General features: G+C 43.2%; 2 protein-coding genes across 10 annotated transcripts in view; one reads left to right on the top strand and one right to left on the bottom strand.

Moving 5' to 3' along the window:
• The window catches only part of EEF1AKMT2 (EEF1A lysine methyltransferase 2), a 70632-nt gene extending 61125 nt beyond the window's left edge, over window positions 1-9507 (bottom strand). For 2 of the 8 annotated variants that reach the window (XR_009733864.1, XM_061403817.1), the window contains exons 1-3: window positions 9342-9502; window positions 7174-7239; window positions 6552-6666 (exon numbers count right to left, since the gene is read on the bottom strand). Coding sequence is in view for 6 of the 8 variants with exons in the window: in XM_061403817.1 (XP_061259801.1) it covers window positions 6552-6666; window positions 7174-7239; window positions 9342-9451 (291 nt within the window). In the remaining 2 variants the exon portion in view is untranslated. Of the gene's footprint in view, window positions 1-6547; window positions 6667-7173; window positions 7240-9341 lie in introns of all 8 variants that reach the window. The other 6 variants (XR_009733865.1, XM_061403821.1, XM_061403819.1 and 3 more) reach the window with 4 other exon arrangements.
• A 1732-nt stretch (window positions 9508-11239) lies between these two features.
• The window catches only part of ABRAXAS2 (abraxas 2, BRISC complex subunit), a 29861-nt gene continuing 15671 nt past the window's right edge, over window positions 11240-25429 (top strand). Inside the window, exons 1-5 of one of the 2 annotated variants that reach the window (XM_061403808.1) lie at window positions 11240-11629; window positions 12508-13121; window positions 17120-17210; window positions 21415-21451; window positions 23933-23999. In XM_061403808.1, coding sequence (XP_061259792.1) covers window positions 13023-13121; window positions 17120-17210; window positions 21415-21451; window positions 23933-23999 — 294 coding nt within the window. In that variant the 5' untranslated portion in view covers window positions 11240-11629; window positions 12508-13022. Of the gene's footprint in view, window positions 11630-12498; window positions 13122-17119; window positions 17211-21414; window positions 21452-23932; window positions 24000-25429 lie in introns of those variants that run through there. The other variant, XM_061403809.1, reaches the window with a different exon arrangement.

Raw genomic sequence — 25429 nt, forward strand, 5'->3', positions numbered from 1 at the left:
CAAGATGGATTATATCCTGGATAATAAAACAAACACATTTAAAAGAACTTAAATCATACAAAGTATGTTCACTGATATAATCTAATAAATAGGAAAAGGAGTACGACAAGGCTGTATATTGTCACCCTGCTTATTTAACATATATGCAGAGTATATCACGAGAAATGCTGGGCTGGAAGAAGCACAAGCTGGAATCAAGATTGCCGGGAGAAATATCAATAACCTCAGATATGCAGATGACACCACCCTTATGGCAGAAAGTGAAGAGGAACTCAAAAGCCTCTTGATGAAAGTGAAAGAGGAGAGTGAAAAAGTTGGCTTAAAGCTCAACATTCAGAAAACTAAGATCATGGCATCTGGTCCCATCACTTCATGGGAAATAGATGGGGAAACAGTGGAAACAGTGTCAGACTTTATTTTTGGCAGCTCCAAAATCACTGCAGATGGTGACTGTAGCCTTGAAATTAAAAGACGCTTACTCCTTGGAAGCAAAATTATGACCAACCTAGATAGCATACTAAAAAGCAGAGATATTACTTTGCCAACAAAGGTCCGTCTAGTCAAGGCTATGGTTTCTCCAGTGGTCAGGTATGGATGTGAGACTTGGACTGTGAAGAAAGCTAAGCGCCAAAGAATTGATGCTTTTGAACTGTGGTGTTGGAGAAGACTCTTGAGAGTCCCTTGGACTGCAAGGAGGTCCAACCAGTCTATCCTAAAGGAGATCAGTCCTGGTGTTCATTGGAAGGAATGATGCTAAAGCTGAAACTCCAATACTTTGGCCACCTCATGCGAAGAGTTGACTCACTGGAAGAGACCCTGATGCTGGGAGGGATTGGAGGCAGGAGGAGAAGGGGACGACAGAGGATGAGATGGCTGGATGGCATCACCGACTTGACGGACATGAGTTTGAGTGAACTCCGGGAGTTGGTGATGGACCGGGAGGCCTGGCGTGCTGCGATTCATGAGGTCACAAAGAGTCGGACACGACTGAGCAACTGAACTGACTGAACTGAACAAAAAGAAAAAATCCCCAACAATTGGAAATTAAAGAACAAAGTTCTAAATAATCCATGGATCAAAGAGGAAAATTAGAGAATCCCTGGTGGTCCTGGTGGTTAGGGACTCTGTTCTTTTATTGCCAAGGGCCTGGGTTCAATCCCTGGTCAAGGAACTAAAATCCCAAAAGACACATGGCACAGCCAAAAAAAGAAAAGAAAAGAAAAAGAAAGCATATCAAAGTCTGAAGGGTGCAGGAGCACCTATAGGAAAATTTTTAGCATTTATATCATTAAATGATTATATCAGAAAAGGAAAATCTAATATCAAAAATCTAAAGCTTTTACTTTAAGAAGCTAGAAAAAAGAGCAAAAATAAATTAAAAGCAAAAAGAATGAAAAAATAATAAAATTAAGAGCAAAACTCATTGAAACTGAAAACATAAAAACAAGGTCAATGAAAAAAAAGCCAAGTTTTATAAAAGACAGGAAAAAATGAATTTCTAGCATCATCATCAAAGAAAAAAGAGAAGACAGAGTAACCGATATTAGGAATGAACAAGGCCCCATCAATACATATTCCACAGATATTAAAAGGATAACGAGAATACAATGCAGAACTCTATACACACAAATTCAAAATGGACTAATTTCTCAAAAACTGCAAACCATGCAAACTCTCTCAAATGACTATTAAATTTAATCCATACTTTAAACCTTTAGTGAAGCAATCTCCAGGTTAAATAGTTTAACTGTGAATTCTACCAAACATTCAAGAAGAGACGACACTAGTGCTTCACAGTATCTTCAAACAATTAAAAAAGGAGACAATGCTTTCCTGGTCTTTTCATAAGGCCAGGGATACCCTGAAGCAAAAACCAGACAAGGACACTTCAGGACTGAGGGAAACTGCAGACAAATATCCCTCAAGAATGCAGACACAAAAGTTCTCCACACAGTATTAACAAACTGAATCTAGCAATACAGAAATAGAATTAGGTATTATGACCGAATGAAGCATATTCCACAAGTTCAATACTGGTCAATATTTGAAAATCAATACAATCCACTGTATCAATAATCTAAAGAAAAAATAAACCTCAGGATTATATTCATTGATGCAAAAAAATTATTTCATTCTACTTTTTTACAAAATTCAACAGTCATCCTAGAAACACAAGGGAACTTCTTCAATACGATAAAGAGTATGTATCTAATAAGACCCTGCAGCTAACATACATACTTAATGGTGGAAAACGGAAGACTCCACCTAGGATGGGAACCAGGCAGAAATGCACCATCACCAGTCTTAGGCTATATGTGTATTAGAAGACCTATGTAGTGTCATCAGGCAGGAAAAAAAAAAGAAAGGCATACATATTGCAAAGAATCAAATAAACTTACCCTATTCATAATTAACATGACTGTCTATATATAGAAAATCTCAGAAAATCCACCAAAAAACTTGTAGAACCAATTAAATGCAAGATTAAAGGACACAAGAGAAACAAACAAAAATCAATCATATTTCTAGCAATAAACACTGGAAACTGAATTTCAAAAACCAATACCACTTTAAATACTCCACACACACACACACAAATATTTACACAGGTATAAGTCTAAAAAATATGTACAGATCTGTATGCTGAAAACTAAACAATACTGATTAAAGAAATCAAAGAAGATCTAATACATGAAGAGACATACCATGTTCATGAATTGGAAGACTCAGTAAAGATGTCGTGTGTGTTAGTTGCTCAGTTGTGTCCAACTCTTTGCAACCGCATGGACTGTAGCCCACCAGGCTACCCTGTGCATGGAATTCTCCAAGCAAGAATACTGGAGTGGGTTGCCATTTCCTTCCCCAAAAGATGTGGAGTCTCCTCAAACAATAGATTCAGCTCAATTTAAACCAAATTTTCAGCATGGATTCTTTTGTAGATGTTTACAAATTAATTCTTAAATTCATTTGGAAATGTAAAGGAACTAGAACAGACAAAACAACATTTGAAAAAGAATACAGCTGAAAGAATCACACTACCCAACTTTAAGATTCACTGAAAAGCTACATTAGTCAAGATAGCATTCACAGAATGTCACCATGAATTCTTCCAAACATCTAAGAAACAAAGCCAATCTTACAAAAATCGTCTGAAAAAAATAAAGACAATTCTCATCTCATTTTATTAGAGCAGCATAACCTTGATAAAAAAAAAACCCTTACATTAAAATTCCAAATAAGAAAAATTACTGGTTAATCTCTCTTATAAAGCTATATACAATCTGCCTGCAGTGCAAGAGACCTGGGTTCAATCCCTGGCTCAGGAAGATCTGCTGGAGAAGGAAATGGCAAACCACTCCAGTATCCTTGCCTGGAAAATCCTATGTACAGAGGAGCCTGGTGGGCTGCAGTCCATGGGGTCGCAAAGAGTCGGACATGACTGAGTGACTAACAGGACACTATATAATTCCTAAGTAAAATACTACCAAATCAAATCCAACATTATATGAAAAGGATAATACACCATGACCAAACATGGTTTACTTCAGGAATGGAAGTTTGTTTTAAAAATCAATCAACCACTAAAATTATCTCAATAAAATTGTCAATTAAAAAAAAAACTAAGGAGCCCCCACCAAAATCAATCAATTCAATTCTAACAAAATCAAGAAGAAAAATCATCTGATCATATCAATGAATATCAAAGAAAGCAAAAGATCAAGTGCACTATCCATTAAGATTAAAAACTCTTAACAATCTAGAATATAAAGAAACATCATCAATTTCAATAAATACCTACAAAAGCCTAGCGCTAATATCATATTTAACAGTGAAATATTAGAAGCTTTCCTCTTACAACAGGCAGTGTTAGAGGGCTATCTGCCTTCATGATTTCTATTCTACATTGACCTAAAGAGTACACAGCATTTTAATAAATAAAATATTAAGAATGGAACAAAAGAAATACCACTATTATTTACACACGACATTAAAGTCTTTATAGAAAATTCACAAGAATCTATAGGACCTACTGCATCCCTATGGGAACTCAATCAATATTATGTAACACACTAAATGGGAAAAGAATTTGAAGAACACATACACGTACATACATAACTGAGCCACTTTGCGGTACACCTGAAACTTTACTCCAATATAAAATGTTTACTTTTTTTTTTTAATTTTAAAAAAGAATCTATAAACGAACTATTGGAAAGAATGTGTGACTCACTGGATACAAGATCAATATAAAACCTCCTGCACTTATACATAATAGCATAAACTATTAGAAAATGAAAGTTTAAAAGCGTAACAATAGCAATTACAACAACAAAAAACTAGGAGTCAATCGAGGAAAAATATATAAGCTCTCTACAGAGAAAACAACAAAATACTACTGAGAGAAAATTAAGAACTAAATAAATGGACGAATTCATCATGTCCATGGATTCACAGACTCAACATTACAAAGATGTAAATCCTTCTCAAACTGATCTATTACATATCAGTTGGGTTTATTCTCGAAACGCATTTAACATGAACAGAATACAGGAAAAAATTCACATAATTATCTCAATAGATACAGGAAAAACATTTAATCAATAACAGCACACACACATACTTAGCAAAGGAGAAATATGAGGAAACTTTGGTCTGATAACAGAGTTATCTACAAAACTAACTCATTAGATACATCATACCTAATAGTGCAACACCAAATGCATTCTCCGAAAAGGGCAAAAAAAGACAAGGATGTCTTCTGTCACCACTAATTTTTAACATTCTCCCAAAGATCCCAACAGTGTAACAAGGGGGAAAAATTACAAAGGATTGGAAAGGAAAGATTAATACTACCATTATTTCCAGTTTGCATAATTATATGTGTGTGTGTGTGTTAGTCTTTCAGTCAGTAAAAGAACCTATAGTTAAACTATCAGTCACAAAGGATAAATCATTAGCCTCTACATGTAAGCTACTAAAATCCAAAAGAATCTACAGGTAAACAACAGAATGAGTAAGTAAAACTGTGATATAATCGTACAAAGAATCATATACAGCAACAAAAATGAATCAACTGCTACGAGCAACAAGTTGAGTGACTCTCACAGAATGCTGAGCAAAAGACACTGGAAAGCACACACTGAAGGCTTGCATTTATACATCCAAATTAGGCAAATTCATCTGTGATGTTAAAACCCCTGTGATAACCTTTAGAAAGGAAGGAGGAATAACTCTGAGAGGATTAGTAGGGAATTCAAGGGGGCTTTCTGGAGTCTGTAATATTCTACATCTTGATTAGAGTGATAGGTCTGTTCACTGTGATAATGCACTGAGTCATACTCGTTTGGTTTGCACACTTTAACGTACATATGCAACACCCAACATTTCAAAAAAAATTATTACAATTTTTTCTAATCATATTTCATGGCTTCAAACATTTGAATGGCTCCCCAAAGCCTAAAAGCAAAATCTAAGCTCTTACACATGGCATGATATGGCTCCTACTTTTAATCTAATCCTCCATTCTGTCTATCCCACAACACACTTTATAATCTAATTTACCAAATTCAGAGGGCCAGAACATGTTATGATGTTTCAAACTTTCATCCCTTTAAATACTGTTTCCACTTCTTGAAATTCTCTCCCTCTTTATACTCTACTCACACTCAACACAATTTCCACCAATCTTTGATATTAGCTCCTCTAAGACCCTTTCTCTTCCCTCTTCCCCAAATCACTCCCTTTAATCACTCCCTTTCCTACACTCAGCATATATATTATTGTGCACATCAAGCTATAGCATTAGTTATTCATGTCTATGTCAGTCTATACTGTACTGTGAATAACTCAAGCACCAAGGTCTAAATTTTCATATTTCCAGTGCCCAGCACAAGGCTTGGCAGGTAGTAGTCACTTAATACATTTGACTGTTCTGTATATATCCTTAAAACTAAAACAGTAGAACTGTCAAACACAAAGCCTGTTTCACACTCCCTCCACAGCACTTGGCACTACAGGCATATAACAGCGGCAATTTAGCTAGGAGCAGACCCTGTACCAAAACTTAGCTCCATGGACAAAACGCTCTTTGCAGACCATATGCAGAACAGCCTTCAAACCATGTGCTCACCTGAGAACAGGGATATGTTCTATTGGAAGTCAAAGAATCACCTTCCTTTTATATTGCAATACATACAGATTTCCAGAGTTTTGAACTAGAAGAAACCCATAGAGATCACCTAGGTAAAATCTTTAATAAGGAACTAAACCTGAGAAAAGAAATAAGAGCTTGTTCAAGGTCGAGACTACAGCAAGAAGGACCAAGACTAGAACTCAGATCCCCCGTTTTTCTCATTTAGTGCTTTCTCACAACCCATACAGTCTCCTCTCATACTATGTGACTCTCAAACTAAGTGGCATGACAGCTTTACTACTTAAGAGTTAGACTGCTGGATTAGACTGTTAGATTAGAGTATCCCTAATTGCAAGGTCTTTTTTCCTAATTTCATTTTTAAATTTGGCTCTAATACATGAATATTAATAGTACCAACAAGTTCAACCAGGAAAACACCATTTCCAGTTCCAATATCAAGCACTGAAGCATCCAATGGAATCTTGTGTTTCTGCATCCACCTTATTAGTCGAGTCATACTCTCTTCTCCAAACCTATTAGAAACAGAGAATCAGTCAGTCCAACTACCAAGGGCTAGAGAACAAAGGTTACAGCTATATCCCACCTACATAGCTTATTCAACACGCTCAATTAAGGTTTTTTTTTGAAAGTAAGAATACTACCTGTAAACTTAATCTTCATCTCTATTATTAAGGAGGAAACACCCCCAAGAATAGAACAGAATGGATAAGGTTGATATGTTACTTATCAACATTTCTCTACATCAGCATTAACATTTGTACATGCTGTTGGTTCAAAACTGCACAGCTTATTGAAAATGGACAATTACAGAATCAGGGTTATTTCCTAAGACTGTCATCAAACTTATACGTAGGCCATTAAAAAAGAAAAGAGAGTGATTCTTTAAATCTACCCATTTAAGCCAGACTCAGTCCAAGGTTCCCAAGATTTTTACTTTCTCTGGGATAAGCACTTAAAAGATACACACACACACCTACATAAGCTTCTGGATCATACTCCCACTATTTTCTCTAACTCACCAGATTTCTCCTGTATCTCCGTATTCTTGGAAAGTTTGCAGTTCTCTCTTATAGACAGCATCCCAACTATATAAATAATCAAATGCAAACCAAATTATTGAATTAAACTGTATTATGAATTCAATGTATAGTTCTCATACATTACCGGGATAGCTATGACAGAAACTTAAAACATTATTAGTGTTGATAAGTGCACATCGCTCAATCTCTTAACATCCTCGTGTTAAAAAAATGAGAGTAAATGTATACATTCACAGCACTCACAACAATGCCTAACATTAAAAACGGTGTATGTTTTAGCTTAAAAAATACAAAGGCGTATCCGTCCAAGGATCCCCAAGTCCCAAACACAAGTCCAAAACTGTACAGGCAGTGTCATTACAGTTCATTTTACTCTCAAATGCAGAGATACGAGAATTTTCTACCAGTGAGGTGATTACTCTCAATGGAATTCATTAAAGATAAGCTCCGCTTAAAAGTCAGCTTTAAGTTTAAAACTTACTCTTACTCCTTTTAAGGACTCTTCCCCCATCGATGGCCGCCTCTTCCTACTTCCTGTCTCTAGAATCCCTGGTCTCTCTCCCAGTTACCTCTCATCCTTACCTTTCCCCACGGTCAGTCATTCATCTATCTACTAACCCACTAAATGGTTACTGAGCATCTGCTTAGGTCAGATCGCTTTCTCCTACCCCAAGATGCTCACTGTCTCCTTGCTCCCTCCTTAGACCATCCCCGACTCCCACCCCTCCTAGCTTCCATGTCCCTGCCCTCTTCCACTGAACCTTCTCAGGTCCCTGCTGCTGCTGCTGCTAAGTCGCTTCAGTCGTGTCCGACTCTGTGCGACCCCAGAGACGGCAGCCCACCAGGCTCCCCTGTCCCTGGAATTCTCCAGGCAAGAACACTGGAGTGGGTTGCCATTGCCTTCTCCAATGCATGAAAGTGAAAAGTGAAAGGGAAGTTGCTCAGTCGTGTCGGACTCTTAGCGACCCCATGGACTGCAGCCTACCAGGCTCCTCTGTCCATGGGATTTTCCAGGCAAGAGTGCTGGAGTGGGGTGCCATTGCCTTCTCCATCTCCTTGTACTAGTAATGTACTAATAATGTACTACTGCTGCTGCTGCTGCTAAGTCGCTTCAGTCGTGTCCGACTCTGTGTGACCCCATAGACGGAAGCCCACCAGGCTCCCCCATCCCTGGGATTCTCTAGGCAAGAACACTGGAGTGGGTTGCCATTTCCTTCTCCAATGCATGAAAGGCAAAAGTGAAAGGGAAGTCGCTCAGTCGTCTCGGACTCTTAGCGACCCCATGGACTACAGCCTACCAGGCTCCTCCATCCATGGGATTTTCCAGGCAAGAGTACTGGAGTGGGGTGCCATTGCCTTCTCCGTCTCAGGTCCCTAAGCCGGGCAATTGTCGCCCGGCTCCCACCCTTGCCCACCAGCCCTACTTGTCAGACCCACGCTCGCTCGTTCCCTTTCCTCAGTTCAGTTCAGTCGCTCAGTCGTGTCCGACTCTTTGCAACCCCATTAACGGCAGCACACCAGGCCTCCCTGTCCATCACCAATTCCCGGAGGTGGCTCAAACTCATGTCCATCGAGTAGGTGATGCCATCCAACCATCCCATCCTTTGTCGTCCCCTTCTCCTCCCGCCTTCAATCTTTCCCAGCATCAGGGTCTTTTTCAGAGACAGTTATTCGCATCAGGTGGCCAAAGTATTGGAGTTTCAGCTTCAACATCAGTCCTTCCAATGAACACCCAGGACTGATCTCCTTTAGGATGGACTGGTTGGATCTCCTTGCAGTCCAATGGGCTCTCAAGAGTCTTCTCCACCACCACCCTTTCTTCAAGCCTACCCCCAAAAGCTTAAGACTCCCTAAAAAAGCCCACTCAGGACCTTTAAGGCCCGCCCCGCACCCCACGGGCCCCTCAGACGTCAAAGTCTTTGAAAGGCCTGTTCACATGTGGCCCTCCGGACTCCATCCCGAAGGTCCCCCTGACTCTCTCCCAAGGTGGCCCTTGCGGCTTCCACCCATCACGCCCCGCTCAGGCTCTCCCCATCTGCCGGGACCCCCACCACCACCATCACCACGTCAGAGATCCATGCCTCCGTCCCCTCTCCCGGGACCCGGGCCAGCCACGCTCACCCTCCCCTGCCCCGCGCCACACTCACTGCTCTCGGGTTCCCAGCGCAGACGGGACAAACCCACCCCCTTCGGGGCCGCACCCTGGGGACCGCGCCGCGCCTCCCGCGCCGCCGCCGTAGTCCGCGCCCTCGTTCATCGCGCTCCGCGCCCCGGACAGCCGTTGGGGCCGCCATAGAGACGCGGCGCGGGCAGAGCGGACGGGCGGGCTGGCGCCTCTAGGAGGCGGGAGGCCACCCTCTCTACTGCTCCGGCCCCCGCGGGGTCGGCTGTTTTGCGCTCCTCCCGGCGCCGCCTCGGACCCTAGCCCAGGAGTGCACCGGGCTAGGCCTCCCCTCTGTCCCGCCTCTCTCCAGCCAGCATCAGACGCACCCACTGCTTCGGGGTGCCCGGCGTATGCGCACCTTAGATATGGGGACGGCTGTTTGTGAGAGACTATTCAAGCCATTGCATTTTGGAAAAAGCCCGGCGGTAGGGAAGCCACAGCAGATAACTAAGCTGACAGCGTTCAGCGACCCACACGTACAGATCACCTCATCTCTCCACGTCGTGGGTAGATCTGAGAAATGGGTGGGACGGACCGTCGCAGTATTTGGCTTTCCTGCCCAAGGCTAATTCCATTTGTGGCTGGCACCCTGCCTTGAAAATTAGCATTCTGGCCTCTTCTGACTTGACGTCACTGGTGGAGGAAGGACTTTATGCCAGGTGAAATGAATGCCCTAGGGTCCCCCACCCCCACCCCTTCACGCCCGCCCAAGTAGGCCAACCACGGGTAATGGGAGAGCTAAATGAGAAGAAAGCTCTAAGTGAAGTCAGGATGCTGTCTCCACGCAGCAGCTAACCAGGCACCTGGCCCTTTCCAAGACCCCTAACCTCTGTGTGCTTCAGCTTCCGCAGGAGCACCTCACTGGGGAGAGACTGCTCTCAACCAGTGAACGTTAACAAGTCCCTGGAGGTGAGCGGCATCAATAGTTGCCTTTCCAGCTCACAGAAATCCCAGTTAGGACCACATGTGTATGTCCTGTGACGCAAGACGTTCCAAGATCTTCAGGCAAGTGCTGGTGTAGAATATGGTAAAAGACAGATGGGAATCTATGTGTATAGTGATTAAAGAACTCAAGAAAGTGCATAACCTTATTACAGAGTAATAAAACCACCAGATGCCACAGTCCATTAGGGCTGCCCTGAGTGAATGGTTGTTTTGATCTTTTCTAGACTTGATGCTCAGTGCTCGAGAGAGTGAGCTTGAATGTGACTGAGTGGGTCTTAAAAGGTTTTAGGTTCTAATTAAGAAGCGCCCATGAAAGATAAGGCTCTCTTCAATCTGATGTCTTGCCAACACTTAAGATTGCTCTGTGTGATGAATGCTATGAACAGTTGTTGGTATGGAGCCCTGGAAAAAAAACACGATTTCTACAGAGTTCCTTCTTTGGCTCCAGGATTACTCTGAGTGTTTAGTCCTGAGTGGGGCACCACCTCTGATCTCCCAGGACAACATTCTTGGTGGGGGGATGGAGAAACTGGATCAGAGCAGAGCTGCCCATCACCAGGGAGAACCTGGAATGTGCCAAGGAACACAGTCCCTCCTGCCAGGTGCTAGTTACACAAGACGGGAGGGAGGCCCTGAGTATACTTTGGGTTGCCTGTGTCCCTCTGACTCTGCCAGTCTCTGCAGCTGGAACCCTGCTTACCTACAGCTTCTCTGAAACTGTGCTTTTAGGAGTTCTCAAATGCTCCCCAACTGGCAAAACAACAGTCAGATTCCAGGTGATCCTGGTTAGGGTCAGAAGGGATGGATTCTCTGAGAGGGTAGCACTGAGTGAAAAGCTAAAAGAGTTTGCCACAGGCTGTGTCCCCAAGGAAGCAGACTGTAAGACTGAGATGAACATGGAAGAAATTTATTAGGAACTGCTCTCAAGATCACCACCTATTGGGGAAGAGAGAGAAGCAGGGTTGGACAGAGGAAGTAGTCAGGCTGGGGTACCATCACAACGGAGCCTCAGCTAACACCCTCTCCCCTGACAGGACACTGTGACGCTGGGATGATCCTTCGGAATTTTCAGGTTGGATTGAAGGATGTGGGCCTTTATTCATCTGTGGATACACTGACCAAATCTCAAATGCTTTTTTGCCCAGAAAAAGAGGATTGATCTTGGACGATGAGAATTCCAGGAAGGATAAACCCAAGAAAGGGCTGTCAGCACCTGGAAGAATAATTCAATCAGTCTTACAAGGGGACGTGTGGGTCACACATCACCACATCTAGAGCAGAGACTATGGAGTCAACCTGCAGCTTTCTGGGAGAAGAGCATTCCAGGTGAATAGAACAGTGAGTGCCAAGCCCCCGAGGTAGAATGAGATAGGGTTATCCAGGAAGCAGAAGGAAGTCTAGTGTAGCTGCAGCAGAGTGAACAAAGGGGACAGCAGCAAGAAATGAAGGAGTCAGATCATTGTAAGGTTGGGGATTTAACCAAGAAGCAATGAGATTTAAATTTAAGTTTTGGTGTGACAGTTTTGGCTGATACACTGAGAACAGACTTGGCCGGGAAAGGGTTAAAGGCAGAAGTGGGAGCACACTGCCTTTTTCATCCTCATACAATGGACATTCCGGGTGGGATAATTCTCTGTTGTGAGGGTCTGTCCTCTGCGTTGTAGGATATTTAGTGGCCTCCTTGACCTCTCACCACTAAATGCAGGTGGCATCCCACGCTCCCTCCCCCCCACCCCCATCTGTTGTAAAATCCAAAAATGTCTCATTTTTGCCTGCTGTCCCATGGAGCAAAACTGCCTCCAGTTCAGACCCCTTGAGTTAAAGTCTGTTACAGTGATCCGGGATAGCTTGGACCACTGTGATGGGTATGCTATGGCAAGTTGTAGGATTCTCGATGTATTTTTGAAAACTGTGCTGACTGATCAAAGGGGAGCATCAGGAATGTTCCAAGGTTGTTGGCCTGTGCAACTGTCAGAAAACAGTTCAGTTTGCTGAGTTTGGAAGAAGTGTGCTGGGAGGAGCTCTGTGAAAGATTACAATCTCAGTTTTGAACCTTCGAGACTGAACGAATTGAAGAATGATTAGAAAGTTTAGTTCCTTCCCTGAAGTTAGTTGTAGTTCATTTTCACTGTTATTTATTATTTATGCTGATTTTATCTTCTTCCCATGGATTTTTCATTACATTTGTCCTCTTTCGTACCCAGAATCCAATTGCTTCTTAACACCTCCACTGCCACCAGCATCACACTTCTATCCACCCCCAAACCACTGGCACCCAGCGTCCGGACTACTGTGACGGCGCCCTTCCCCAGCCACTATGTCCTGGACATTGCAGCCAGAGGGGTCATGTGGAAACTGAAATCACATCATGTTACTTCTGCATCAAACCCAAACCGAACAAGTGCCTAAATCAACTCCCTCCTTTATCCTTGAGCATGGCAAATGCTGGCTTTTAATACTAAAAAATTTTGCGTGCAAAGAGAAAACTTTGGGGAACGACCAAGACCTGTAACAGAAGGCGCCGTGTCTGGGATGCGCAGAGCGCGAGACTGCACGCGGAGGATGCAGTGCTGGAATCGGTGATGTAGGCGGCAAACCTTGCACCTCTCACCCCTCACTCCGGGGGCTCTCCGGCCACTTGGCCTCACCTGTCGAAGACTTCATTTCCCAGCATGCGAAGGGGCTGGCCGGCCGGAAGGCTCCGTGCCCGCCGCGGGGCATGATGGGGGAGTTGGAGCTTTCCATCATGGCGGCTTCCATTTCGGGCTACACCTTCAGCGCTGTGTGTTTCCACAGCGCCAACAGCAACGCCGACCACGTAGGTGTTGGGCCCCCCACCACTCCCCGCAACCCGCCGCGGCTGCTAGGGCTTCTGGCCTCGGTCTCAGGCCGACGCCTGTGGAGAAGCCGGGATCCTTTGCCCCTCGCCCCCTATGCTGGCCGAAGGAACTGATGACCCGGGAGGCTCCCGCCGCCGGCGAACTCTTGCTGCCCGGGTCTCCTTCGCCCCCCACCCCGAGATGGGCGTCCCCTCACTTGGTGCCTTCCATCGGCATGCCCGTCCCAGGACAGCAGTCTCCCGGTGGAGAGGGATTTCCCGGCCGGCCACCGACAGTGGCAGGAGTCGCTTAGTCCTGGAAACCCAGTGCCTGCCCCTCCCTGAGTCAGGCTTCGAGACTAATGAGGGGTGTCCGGAGTCGGGAAGGAACCGAGGGACCCCCGCTTCAGTCTAGGAGCGGAGATTCCCAGCCGCGCCCTCTGGTCTGACAGGTTGTTGTGAAGTGCGACGAGGGTAACTATGGCTGTCACTACTCTTGTTAGATGCGAGCATGTGTTTTCTTCGCCTCGATGAAAAATGCAGATGTCACCAGGAGTGTTCGGTGGAGGGTCTACTTTGGCCGTTGCATGTTTAGTTCGCTGGCGAATGTTCTAAGACCCGGGAACTAGTCTCAGTGAAAATAGGGAAGTGACAGGCCTTTACGTATGAGTGATCGGAAGTGCATTTTTAATGTCCCTGGCTTCTGGATGGAAATTCTTTTATGACATTAGATAATTTTTGTCTTTACGTATTTGCCCACCAAGTTGAGAGATTGTGTTAACCTGATTTGAGTAGTGAATTATTTAAGTTCACCAAATAAATGTAGTGGGAGGGAGGGTGGTGTTGTCATTACAAAGCAAAATGAGAACACTGCAGAAGAGGGAACTGGGTTTGGTTTGATGTCTGCGATCCTAGTTTCCATCTATAAAACTGATTTCGTAGAGAGGTGATTTCACTAGTAAATAGGATGGCATTAAAGTATTGTACCGATCATTGCTTCAGTTCAGTGGTAGAGATCAACTATAGAAATATACACAACATGGGTTTTTCCAGAGACAGCTCCTGTCTCTGGACACTAAGGCCCTTGATACTGCAGCCAGCTCTTTAATAATGTAATGCAGTTCCTTCTACAGGTAGTTTGTGATCCTGCTCGTGTCCCCTGGACGTGTTAAACATGGTTTCAGTCCTGTTTCTTAACCTCTCTAGTTCTTGGAGTGCCTAGTAATATCACAGTTTTATATATAAAGCAAAATTACTGTAAGCAACCTGTTGAAAAGTGGATAGTTTTAGTTTTTTGTTTTTTTTTTTTATAGTCTACAGTGAGATGGCCATGTTACCTAGATTGTTACTAACTTGATTCAAGAGATATCTCTTTAATATCTGCACTATGCCAGGCATGGTGCCAGACTTAATAGAAATTTTTACCAATGGCAATAGTTTGCAACTTGTGTCTTATACTCTACAAGGATACCTTTTATGTTAACCTTGCCACAGTTACATATGTAGAATACTTTAAAGTGATTTCAATTTCACACATTTTGAAGTTGAAGAACCAAGAATTTGTTTTTGTAGTATATTGTTTTGTCCTGGCAAATTAGTTTAAAGCCGCTCATTATTCTGTAGCTCTGGAGTTAGCAAACTTTTTCTATGAAGGGCCAGACAGTAATTATTTTAGGCCTCCTGAGCCTTGTGGCCTCTGTAGCAACTACTCAGCCCTGCGGTTGGTAGGGAGAAAGGAGCCATAGACAATAAATACATTAGAATGACTGCTTCCAATAAAGCTATACTTGTGGACACAAAGCTGAATTTTATATAATTTTTCACAGATCATGAAATATTGCTCCCATTTTCTCTTTCATTTCAGCAATTTAAAAGTGTAGAAACTTATTCTAAGCTTGTAGCCCCAGTAACTGCCATTAGGCTGGATTTAGCCCACACACTATAGTTTGCCTACTATTATAAAATAAGAGTGGTTCAGATAATCTAGACCCATAGATAAATAAGCATCCGTGTTATACTTGGCTTTAGAATGTTTTGATGTCACTGTCGACTTTTTCAAACTAAGGCCTGCCAGATAATATACAGGGCACCCAGCTAAATCTGAATTTTAAATAAACAGTAAACAATTTTTTAGTATAAATATATCCTGTTTCTTATATTAAAATTATCCATCATTTATCTGAAATTCAAATTTAACTGGGTATCCTGCGTTTTTATTTGCTAAATTTGGCAACCTTGGGCTGTGGAACACTAGGAATCTGTAGATATTAAGGTCTAAAGTTGTGTAGGAATCTTCAATTGTATTTTCCACTTTGATTAAAGAGAAATTTTTCTAATCTGTTACAAAGGCGCAGCTTGTGTTTTGTAGTAAGAACTCATGAAGAAAGACTTTCATAGGATAAAACAAGCTGCTTTAGTCCATGTTTTCCAGACTAGTAGTCATGGATTCTCTAGTACATATATAATTTTTTTTTGACTGTGTTTTCATTGCTGCATGGGCTTTTCTGCGGTTGTGGTGAGCGGGGGCTACTCTCTTGTTGAGGTGCACAGGCTTCGCTTGCAGTGGCTTCTCTCGTTGCAGAGCACGGGCTCTGGGTGCTTGGGCCTCAGTAGTTGTGGCCCATGGCTCAGGAGTTGCAGCTCCCAGGCTCTGGAGCACGGGCTCAGTGGTTATGGTGCACAGGCTTAGTTGCTCCGCGGCACGTGGGACCTTTCCAGACCAGGGATTGAACCCATATCTCCTGCATCGGCAGGCGGATTCTTTACTACTGAGCCACCAGCGAAGCCCGATTTGGGATTTTTATGACACTCCACTCCTCTAAATCAGTATTTTGTATTGAGTTATGTATGTATTCAGCTATGCTGAAAAGCCTCTATCTCTCCATCCTCACCCCCACAGATTCCAACTGGGACTTTTTAAACTAGGAAATTTATTCGAAGAGTCAACCTACAATAGAAAGGACATTGTTTCACTAAATGTATTCAGCCACTCTTTGCTGAGCAGCTCTTGTGTGCTGGGCACTGTGCGAGGTGCTGAAGTGCACAGTGAACATAGAATCCCAGCTCGTACGGAGCTCATATTTTAGTCGGAGCAGGCATTCGTTAGTATGTGTAAATATGAAACAGGAGAAAAATATGAGAAGAGAAAGGATGCAGGGTAAAGGGAGCAGTGTGTGGCAGACTCTTGATTCTGTTCCACGCTCCAGGGAAGGCCTCTCTGATAAGGTGCTGTTTTGAGTGAAGAGCCGAATGGAGGGAAGGAGTAAGCCATGTAGGGTGCCTAGGGAGGGGAAGTCTGGGACAGCCTGTTAGTTGACCACCTGCAGGGATGGTATTTGCCATTTAGAGTGAACATTCTCCAGCTGTGCTTGTGCTGAACTCTAGCAGATGCTCAAGCAGTACGTTATGTGCTGAATCGTTGATGACGGTGTCAGTTCTCAAAGGAGTAAATCAATTTATCTCAGCATTTATTAAGGAAAAACTTTGACCTAGTGAAAACTTGCTTGCTGGAATCCTACTTTTTCCTGCCAGCCCTCATAGGAGCAGTTAGTTGTGCATTGCATTAACTTCTGTCTTTACCCTGTTGTCATTAGCAGAGTTTTTAAAACAATGCAATAAATTACATGTTGTTTCAAGAAAGCAGCCTAGAATATTTCTACTTCCTGAGCTTTTTTGATGTTGCTTGTTACACTTAGTGGGATTTAGGTGATGAATTCACTCTACTTATTTTCACTTCAGAAAAACAGGGTTTTAGGGGAAGGGATTAAATAATATTTCATCTTGTCATGGAATCCTTTATTCAAACGATTCAGTTAATAGCTGTGTCACAAAGTACTTTAGTCGTATACCTGTTGGTTTATGGAATGGTAGTTTATGTGACAAGTTTATTTGGATTATTGTTAAAATTATTATAAAATTGTAATGTCCTCAATTCCTCTTAATTCCAGTAAAAATCATTTTTGTTTTTAGCTGCAACTCTCTTCCCCCATTGCTTTCAGGAAGGATTTTTGCTGGGAGAGGTAAGGCAAGAGGAAACCTTCAGCATCAGTGACTCCCAAATCAGCAGCACAGAGTTTCTGCAAGTAATCGGTAAGTGAGCTTGTCACGGGCCTGAGAAAAAGTCTTCTCGTATACATGCGCCCTCTTTTGTTCTTTGGCCGTTGACTGATTGTAACCTAACAATAGACTTAAAGAGTACATAGAAAGCCACTCAGGTCACAATGCCAGTTATTTTCACTAGGAATGATGTGAAATGTCTTTGTAAGTCAGCGTAAACCCACAGTGCGAGTCTGTAAGTTCAGGTATTTTGTGAAGCTGTCCCTGACCCAAGTGCTCTGACCTGTGAATGGCTGTGTGGAATTTCACGCACGTCTCTCCACAGCCATGGTGAGCCCTGAGTGTGCGCTTTGGGCTGTGCCCATGCTCAGCATCGCCTCATACCATAATGAAAGTGTGTGTTCTGCTGGTCCTCCCTAGAGGGATCTGGCAAAGATGTTTACACTTGTTTACAGAAGATATTTGTCAGACCTACACAGCTTTCTGAGGACTAAGCCAAACAGCCGATCTAGGGGAGCTTACTGGGGAAAATGAAGGTGTTTCGTAGGTGCATGGCTCTTTGGCTCCATCTCCTTTTGATAAATAAGGATCATATGTTTTTCACCTGGTGTGCATCACTGAACAGCATGTCCTGATACTGAAAACAGAGCAAGGGCTGTTTGATGCATTTATGCAACCAACAGTCATTGAAAAACGCCAGTGCAGGAGACGAGTGCTGGGCAGTGAGAGGGATGTGCAGTGCCTCTCTGCCTTCCAGGACTGTGAGAAGAGGAAGACAAGTTTACAGAAATACCAGAGCATGCAGGCTGAGCGCTGTCAGAAAGGAACAAAGTCTAATTGGGAAAAAAAAAAAAAATGCTCTCGGGTTAAGTCAGTAACGACACCGTGAGGGAGCTGAACTGAGGGCCAGTGAGTGGTTTGTTCAGGGCATCCCGGGGCAGGGAGTGCATAAAACATGCAGGGAGCCTGGCCTGTTTCTGGGTGTCTAGAGTACAGATGGCGTGAAGGTGAGTGGTTTGTGGTTTGAAATACTGCTGGAAGGTTAGGTTATGCTGAGGCCAAAGCATTGATTTCGGCCTGTTCTCGTTGCCTTTAGTACCTGGGCTGGGGCCAGGGTGAGGACTGAGGAGGTGAGGGTTGGGGAAAACAAGAGACAGCTGTCTCCTAAAGAACCAAAACGATGAAACCCACTCCCCACAATATTGACTTGGTAAATAAATACTTGATATTTGACGTGCTGTGATGTAGCTGCTCTTTCACGGAGGTTTGATTTCTGTGTTTTGTCTTGCTTAACTCTTTAAAAATCCTAAAATAGAGAACTCGGTTTCATTGGCCATCTGTGCAATTATTCATTGTTTGCACTTGGGTTTTCAAAACTAATGTGGTGTGTGAGGGTTTGCCAGAAAGACTTGACGGCACACCATGCAAGAAAGAGCGCTAGCCTGGCATGCTCACAAAAGTAGCATTTCTGGTGAGTGCTCTGGCTGTTTATTTATCTTTGAGGAAACAGAATAGTAAAGTAATTTAAATTCTCCAGCATCGTGTACTCTTATTTTTGATTCATAAATACCAGTTCCCATAGTATTGCAGATACAGAGATGTGCCAGCAGATAGAGAGACCCAGGTAATACAGGGCCATGACGACGACCCTCTTTTGCTGTATAATGTTTAATTTATTAGCTACATTCAATTTATTGTTGAAACAATCATGGGTCTCATAAACAGGGTATTTGCCAGTATTAAATGTATGGTTATCATTGTAGTCTTTTTCTCTCTTTTTTTTTTTTTGGTGGTGTTTTTCATTTAAAAGTAAATACATAACAATATTAGAAAATGTAAACTGGGACCCTGGAAAACCTGGATTAAAGGGCCAAGCGTTAGATAACGAACGTACCAGGAGAAGTATTCCATACCACTAGCGCAAAGAAATTTTCTGGATAGTTTAACCTCCAGCACATTTTAAAATAATAAATTGACCCAATTTCGTATTTGTTGAAAATGCCTGAATCCACGCACGGACCTTTCCCTGACTCTGAACAATAAGGAGGACTTGATATGAAATGGCATGCTGTGAGGAAGCACTCGTCTTGAACACATTCATTTTTAAAGCGGTGCTCACACACTTGACGGAGAAGGCAATGGCATTCCACTCCAGTCAGTACTCTTGCCTGGAGAATCCCATGGACGGAGGAGCCTGGTAGGCTGCCGTCTATGGGGTTGCTACGAGTCGGACACGACTGAGCGACTTCACTTTCACTTTTCACTTTCATGCATTGGAGAAGGAAATGGCAACCCACTCCAGTGTTCTTGCCTGGAGAATCCCAGGGACAGAAGGGCCTGGTGGGCTGCCGTCTATGGGGTCGCACAGAGTCGGACACGACTGAAACGACTTAGCAGCAGCACGCACTTGAAGTGAAACTGTCGGCCCTTCATGCTGGGAGTGGCCAGGAGGAGAGAGCAACTCGAGAGCTCCCTTAGCTAATGAGGTGATGGCAGCAGCAGTTCCTGGAAAGATGGAAGTGGGGATGAGAGGGGCTATTCAGCCCACCCACCAGCAGGAGAAGCAGCGACAGGAAGATAAGCCAGTGCAGCGGCGCGTTCCCGTGGGGATGTTCACAGACGTGCAGGCAGAAATGCCATGCACATATGAAGAGGGCTCCACCAGGCGGCACCCCACTCCAGTACTCTTGCCTGGAAAATCCCATGGACGGAGGGGCCTGGTGGGCTGCCGTCTATGGGGTCCTACGGAGTCGGACACGACTGAGGCGACTTAGTAGTAGCAGCAGCAGCAGCCACCAGCCAGAAGAGCTCTGGAGGCTTTAACTCTGGAATCCCAGGCCAGGCTGCCCTGGCTCCCCTGCTTCCAGAAGTCTGCCTAGCAGCTGTCACAGCCGCCAACGTCACGCCAGTCTGCAGCTTAATCGTGTTTGAAAGCATCACCCTGTTTTCTCCACGGAGTGCTTAGTTAGGCATTGCAGAATCTTGTAGGAGAAAGCTTTGACCCTGTAGAAAATATGGTGTGGTATCTAGAGCATATCTTCAGTATGCTTCTCATCCAGGTTGTAAATCATGAAGGAAGTCTGCTGGGGTGGATTGATGACAGGAGTGCATCTTCAGAGTTGAGAATTTACTCTAGGGATTTTCTTAAACAAAATATTCTTTCCTTTAAAGTAGATGAGGACTTTTTTTTTGCCTTCCCCTGAACTCTAGTTAACATTTTTACTACAGATGTTCTGCAGTCTAATTACTGACAGTATCTCTGAAGTAACTTATGATGGTATACTGTATCATTTTTGGTGATAAAAAGAGAGGATGTCTAGATGAGATTTTCCTGTTTGCATCACTGTGTCGACAGTTATACTCGGCAAATAATCTTTTCTTCCCCGTGGAAGTACTGGCGTTTTTGTGTGTTTTGGCAGCTCTCACATCGGTACAGAAGCTAATGGGCATAGCCCAGTGTCCTTCAGGGTTGCGGTTTCATTTTAATTGAGTTAAAATTGCAGCCTGGAACTCTGTGGCTGTGGCTTTATAAGCAGCAGGTGATGAGTTGCTGGCCAGGAGAATGTTGTTAATAGAATTGAGTGGTTAATTAGTCCCATGGTCTTGTACGTCAACCCAGACCCTAAGCCCCCTGATGAACTTGAAGAAATGGGTCGCTACAGTAAACCACAGGCATCTTTTCAGAAGTTGTTTGCCTCTGCCTTACAATGGCTGTTTCCCTTGTGCTGAAAGCTTTGAAAAGGCTAATGAACGTTCAGAGCTCTCACCCTTCCCCTTCAAAGCACCTGGCCCAGTTGTCCTGCGTGGTTAGTGAGTTACTGGTGGCAGACTGGTTAAGGCCCTCCTTTCCTCAAGCTGTCCTCACAGCTTTTATCCACCTCGATTAAATGCTTCCAGTCAGTGGTTCCTTTTTCCTCTTGGAAAAAGGTAAGATTGACCAAAAGCACACAATAGCTGTGTGATCCTGAATAAACGCTTTCAGGCGTGTGCTTATCACACGCCAACAGATGGGCCCAGACTTGTCGTTGGCCATTTTACTTTGTTCTGAGAGGGTGGCCCTGAGCTTAAGTGTTAAGGAGACACTGCCTTCACCAGTGTACACACTCTTTGGGAAAGGAAAACTATCTTTTTATTGTCTGAGATTTTGGTTTAAAGTTTTTTTTAAATCCTGAGCTACTTTATAGTTGTCTGTATCTTACATGATTAACTGAGATGTATTTCCTCTTTCTGATTACAGAAATCCATAACCATCAGCCTTGTTCAAAACTTTTTAGGTAAGCCACATCCTTCTTTGTAGCTTTTCGTCCTTACTAAAAGATTAATTGATTGAAGACTAATTAACTCAGACTTGTATCTGATTATGGCTGTAGTGTTTTAAGTATAACTGAGGGGTCCAAGTTCACTGATTTACTGAGTGTCAGATGCATGTGTAGCGCTGTGTTAAGTTAGGAAAAGGTGAAGGGTGGGCAGATAAACCTTGGCCTCAGTGGTTTAAAATGGAAGCCTTCCTGCCAGCCTTCCTAGCATGGGCTTGTCAACCGTACAGAAAGCAGCTCATCAAGGATCACATAGAGATAAAAGCATATTGTAAGAGGCATAAAAGTGTTCTGTGTACAACTTTAAAGTGTAAGGAAAGGGAACATAAAGCTTACTTTTTTGGGTTTAAGTTAATATATTCCAGTTGCATGTTATGACCAACTAAAGGACAGAAAGAAACAGGAGGAGAGACATTCAAAGAGAGAAAGTGACACAGACGCCCATGGAGGCAAAGGTGAGGGAGAAAGTGACCAGCATGTGGCCTCCACCAGACTTCTCCCCAAACCACAGTCCAGGCCTCTGCCTCCTTCCAGAGCCCCCAACCCTTCCACCTGTTGACAGATATGATGACCTTCACTCTTGTGTTTCGTAAACCTCCCTGAGGCCCTGTTGCTCTGCTTTGTGAAAAGCCAGGCCAATCCTTTCCTTGCACTGCTGCCCATACCAGTTGGATTCAGCGTTCTGGGTCAGCACTTCTGCCTTGACGCTGCCAGCCCCTTGTGCCTGGTTGTTGCTGCCGTGTGTTCACGGCAGCTTTCACCCTGACTCCGCTCCCATCCTCAGCTGACCTAAACCCCCAACAGCCCTGCACCCAAGAACCCCTGGAGACTTCCACTGTGTTCACCACCCATCTTATCCCCACCCCTCCCACACATACTTACCCCTTATTTCAGAGGATTGTTACCTGTGAACAAAGCCCCACAATAGCTGAGAACCTCACTCTTAGATTTACATGTAACTGAAGAGGAGCAGGAAGCAAACAAGGAATCCGCAGTTCATCTGAAAAGAATCTCAGAGCACTGAGACCGATTGCTGACGATTCAGCAGTCAATGAATGATTCAGGCCCTGGTCCACTCACAGCCTCGGTCTGGATCGGAAAGGGTCCTATTGTTTGGCCCTGACCATCTAAGACTTTGCTGGGTGTGCCCTGCCTTGTCTTTCTGAGGAGTTCCTTAAGCCACTGTTAGTAAAGTAATACCCAGAACCTAGACCCATAGACTCATAATTGAAGCCATAGACTCATCGTTCATAGGACTGAAAGAAACCATGGAAATCATATGTCTGCTCCAAACTGTTTATTTTGCAAAAAAAAAAAAAAAAGAAGTGGAGGCCAGTGAGGTTCAAGTGACTTGCCCACGATCATATAGAGAGGAACATCGCAGAGCTGGAGCTGGTATCTCCTGACTTCCAGTTCATTGTTTTTGCTGTAACTTGAACTCCTTCCTGCCTGTAAGGCCTGGGCTTGTGGTGGTGGGAGGAGGGGTGTGGCATTCCTGAAACCAGGACCAGTGATAGAAAAGGTCACACATCATTATGCCCGAAATGCTCTTCACAGGGTCCTGGTCAGATGGGTCTCTTTTAAAGGTGAGTGCCTTCAATTTGAAGCTGGCCAGACCTAGATCCAAATTCCAGCTCTTCCATCTGCCAGTTCTATAATTTGGGGCAAGTCACTTAACCGCAGTATCTTTATTTACAAAAATGGAGGGAAAAAAGTGTTGACTTGTTGGGCTGAACTAGTACTTACCTCCCAGCAGTGAGACAGAAATGAAATGAATTAACATGAGGAAGCATGCAGCTGAGTGTCTTATTAAGGAGTCAGCAAATATTCATTTCCCTTCTTCATTTCTCAGAATATGTGCTTCTCTGTTCTTTTTTTCCCCCATAGATAATTGACACTTAGAGACAAGGAAAAGATGTCACAGTCATTTGAAACCACACATTTTTTAATTACTTGGTATCAGCATTTCCACTTATGGAAGTAATACCTTTTGAATGTAGCAGTCTCTTGAGGAATCTTTGATGCAAAGGATACCTCATATCAGCAAAACATTTAGATTGTTTTTTCTTATATACTTGTTGTGTGTGTGTGTGCTCAGTTGTTCAGTTGTGTCCAACTCTTTGCAACTCCATGGACTGTAGCCCACCAGGCTTCTCTGTCCATGGAATTCTCCAGGCAAGAATACTGGAGTGAGTTGCCATTTCCTCCTGCAGCGGATCTTCCCTGCAGGGAAGGGGTCGAACCTGCGTCTCTCGCACCTTCTGCACAGACAGGCGGGCTCTTTGCCACTGCGCCATTTTACACCTACTGCAGATGCGCAGTTGTGGCTTTATTGCCAACTTTTAGGATCAGGCGACACACAGACACAAGTTGCTAAGCATATTTTTGTCAAAATACTATGTAATTTTAATAAAATGTTTTTCCTCTTAAAAAAAACAGTTTTTATGACTATGCAAGCAAAGTTAATGAAGAGAGCTTGGACAGGATTCTTAAAGATCGGAGAAAGGTATGTTTGTCACCCAGTCTGATTTGGAAATCAATCTTTATCACCCAAACTTAAAACCAGAAAGGAATGTAAAGTGAAACAGTGAGATTTGTTATTAATGTGTAAGAATTCTGTTAAGTAGATTTTAAAGGTAAACTGTAGATGTGATACAATGTTTACAGTATGTAAAACAGAATTTAGATATTTAGAGTATGATTCCATTATGTAAAAAGTCAGAAGGAGAAAAAAGAACATGAACTATAATCCAGAAAGTTAACAATAGTTGCTTCTGGGTGGTTCTAATTTTCCTATTTGGTAATTTAAAAAATAATTTTGCCAACATTTACTACACATGCATGAATTTTATAATGAGGGAAAATATTCCTAAAAAAATGTAGATTGCAGTCAAACATCTTTTGATGTGTTGCTCTTTCAAGTTCAGTTCACATCGAACATAGATGTTTTCCCAAAAGATCATATGTTTATTGTTTCTGTAAGCATATGCATATGATGTTCTGCTTGTGTGTATATATATGGTAAACACGTCTGAATAGAATTGAAAATGAGCCGAGGTTTTATTGCTGCTGCTGTGTGATGGTCTCATTCATAATTTACTCTGTTGTACCGTGTATGGGGTTTACTTTTTTACCTTGGTATATTGATTCCCTGAAAATAGATGAGTCACTAAAACATCACGTGAGGAGGAAAAGTACCAATGAAAGTGAAAGCTTGTTAAAGAGAAAACAAAATGCCATTCTTTAGAAGCATGTATTATAAAAAAGCCTTTAAAAGATTACCTGTGCATAAAACAATCAGTGTGGGACATCTCAGGTGTTCGAAGAAGGGCCTCAGAAGCAGCTAGAGTAAATGGGCAGCTTTTCCAGTGTAGGGCCCTCTCAGAACCACCATCTGGTGCACAGGCAGAAAGAGAAACAGGTAAGGGAAAAGGAAACATAGAAAGTATGGGGAACGTCTGGGGAAAGGACAGTGTTTTGTGGGTGATGACAGGCTCAGGAAGGGCACCGTGTTGGCAGAGAGTCTTTAACACGGTCACCTGCCCAGGTGTGCAGAAGTGGGTGAGTGCAGCCCAAGGATCCCAGTCTCACTCCCCCATTCTCAGTGATTTCCCTGAAATGCACATTCTGGCATCTGGAGCATCTTCATTCTCTAGCCACTGCCTTACTTCTTCATTCCATTTATTTTCACATTTTAAATAATGAAGCTTTATATACTCTCTAAAACTAAAATTTATTTCATGAAGATTCTTACCGAAGCACTTATCTAGAACACTCACCATATATTAAATTACCAGGACATTTTCTTTTCAATAGAGAAAAAATATTTGAAGTGGAAAAAAGAAATAAAGAATATGAACAGGAAATTACAAAAGAAAAAAGAAATCTACAAACGGTCAAGAAGTAAATGGAAAAAATGTTCATTCTCATCAGGAA

Source organism: Bos javanicus, chromosome 26 (assembly GCF_032452875.1).
Source record: "Bos javanicus breed banteng chromosome 26, ARS-OSU_banteng_1.0, whole genome shotgun sequence".
NCBI classification, from domain to species: domain Eukaryota; kingdom Metazoa; phylum Chordata; class Mammalia; order Artiodactyla; family Bovidae; genus Bos; species Bos javanicus.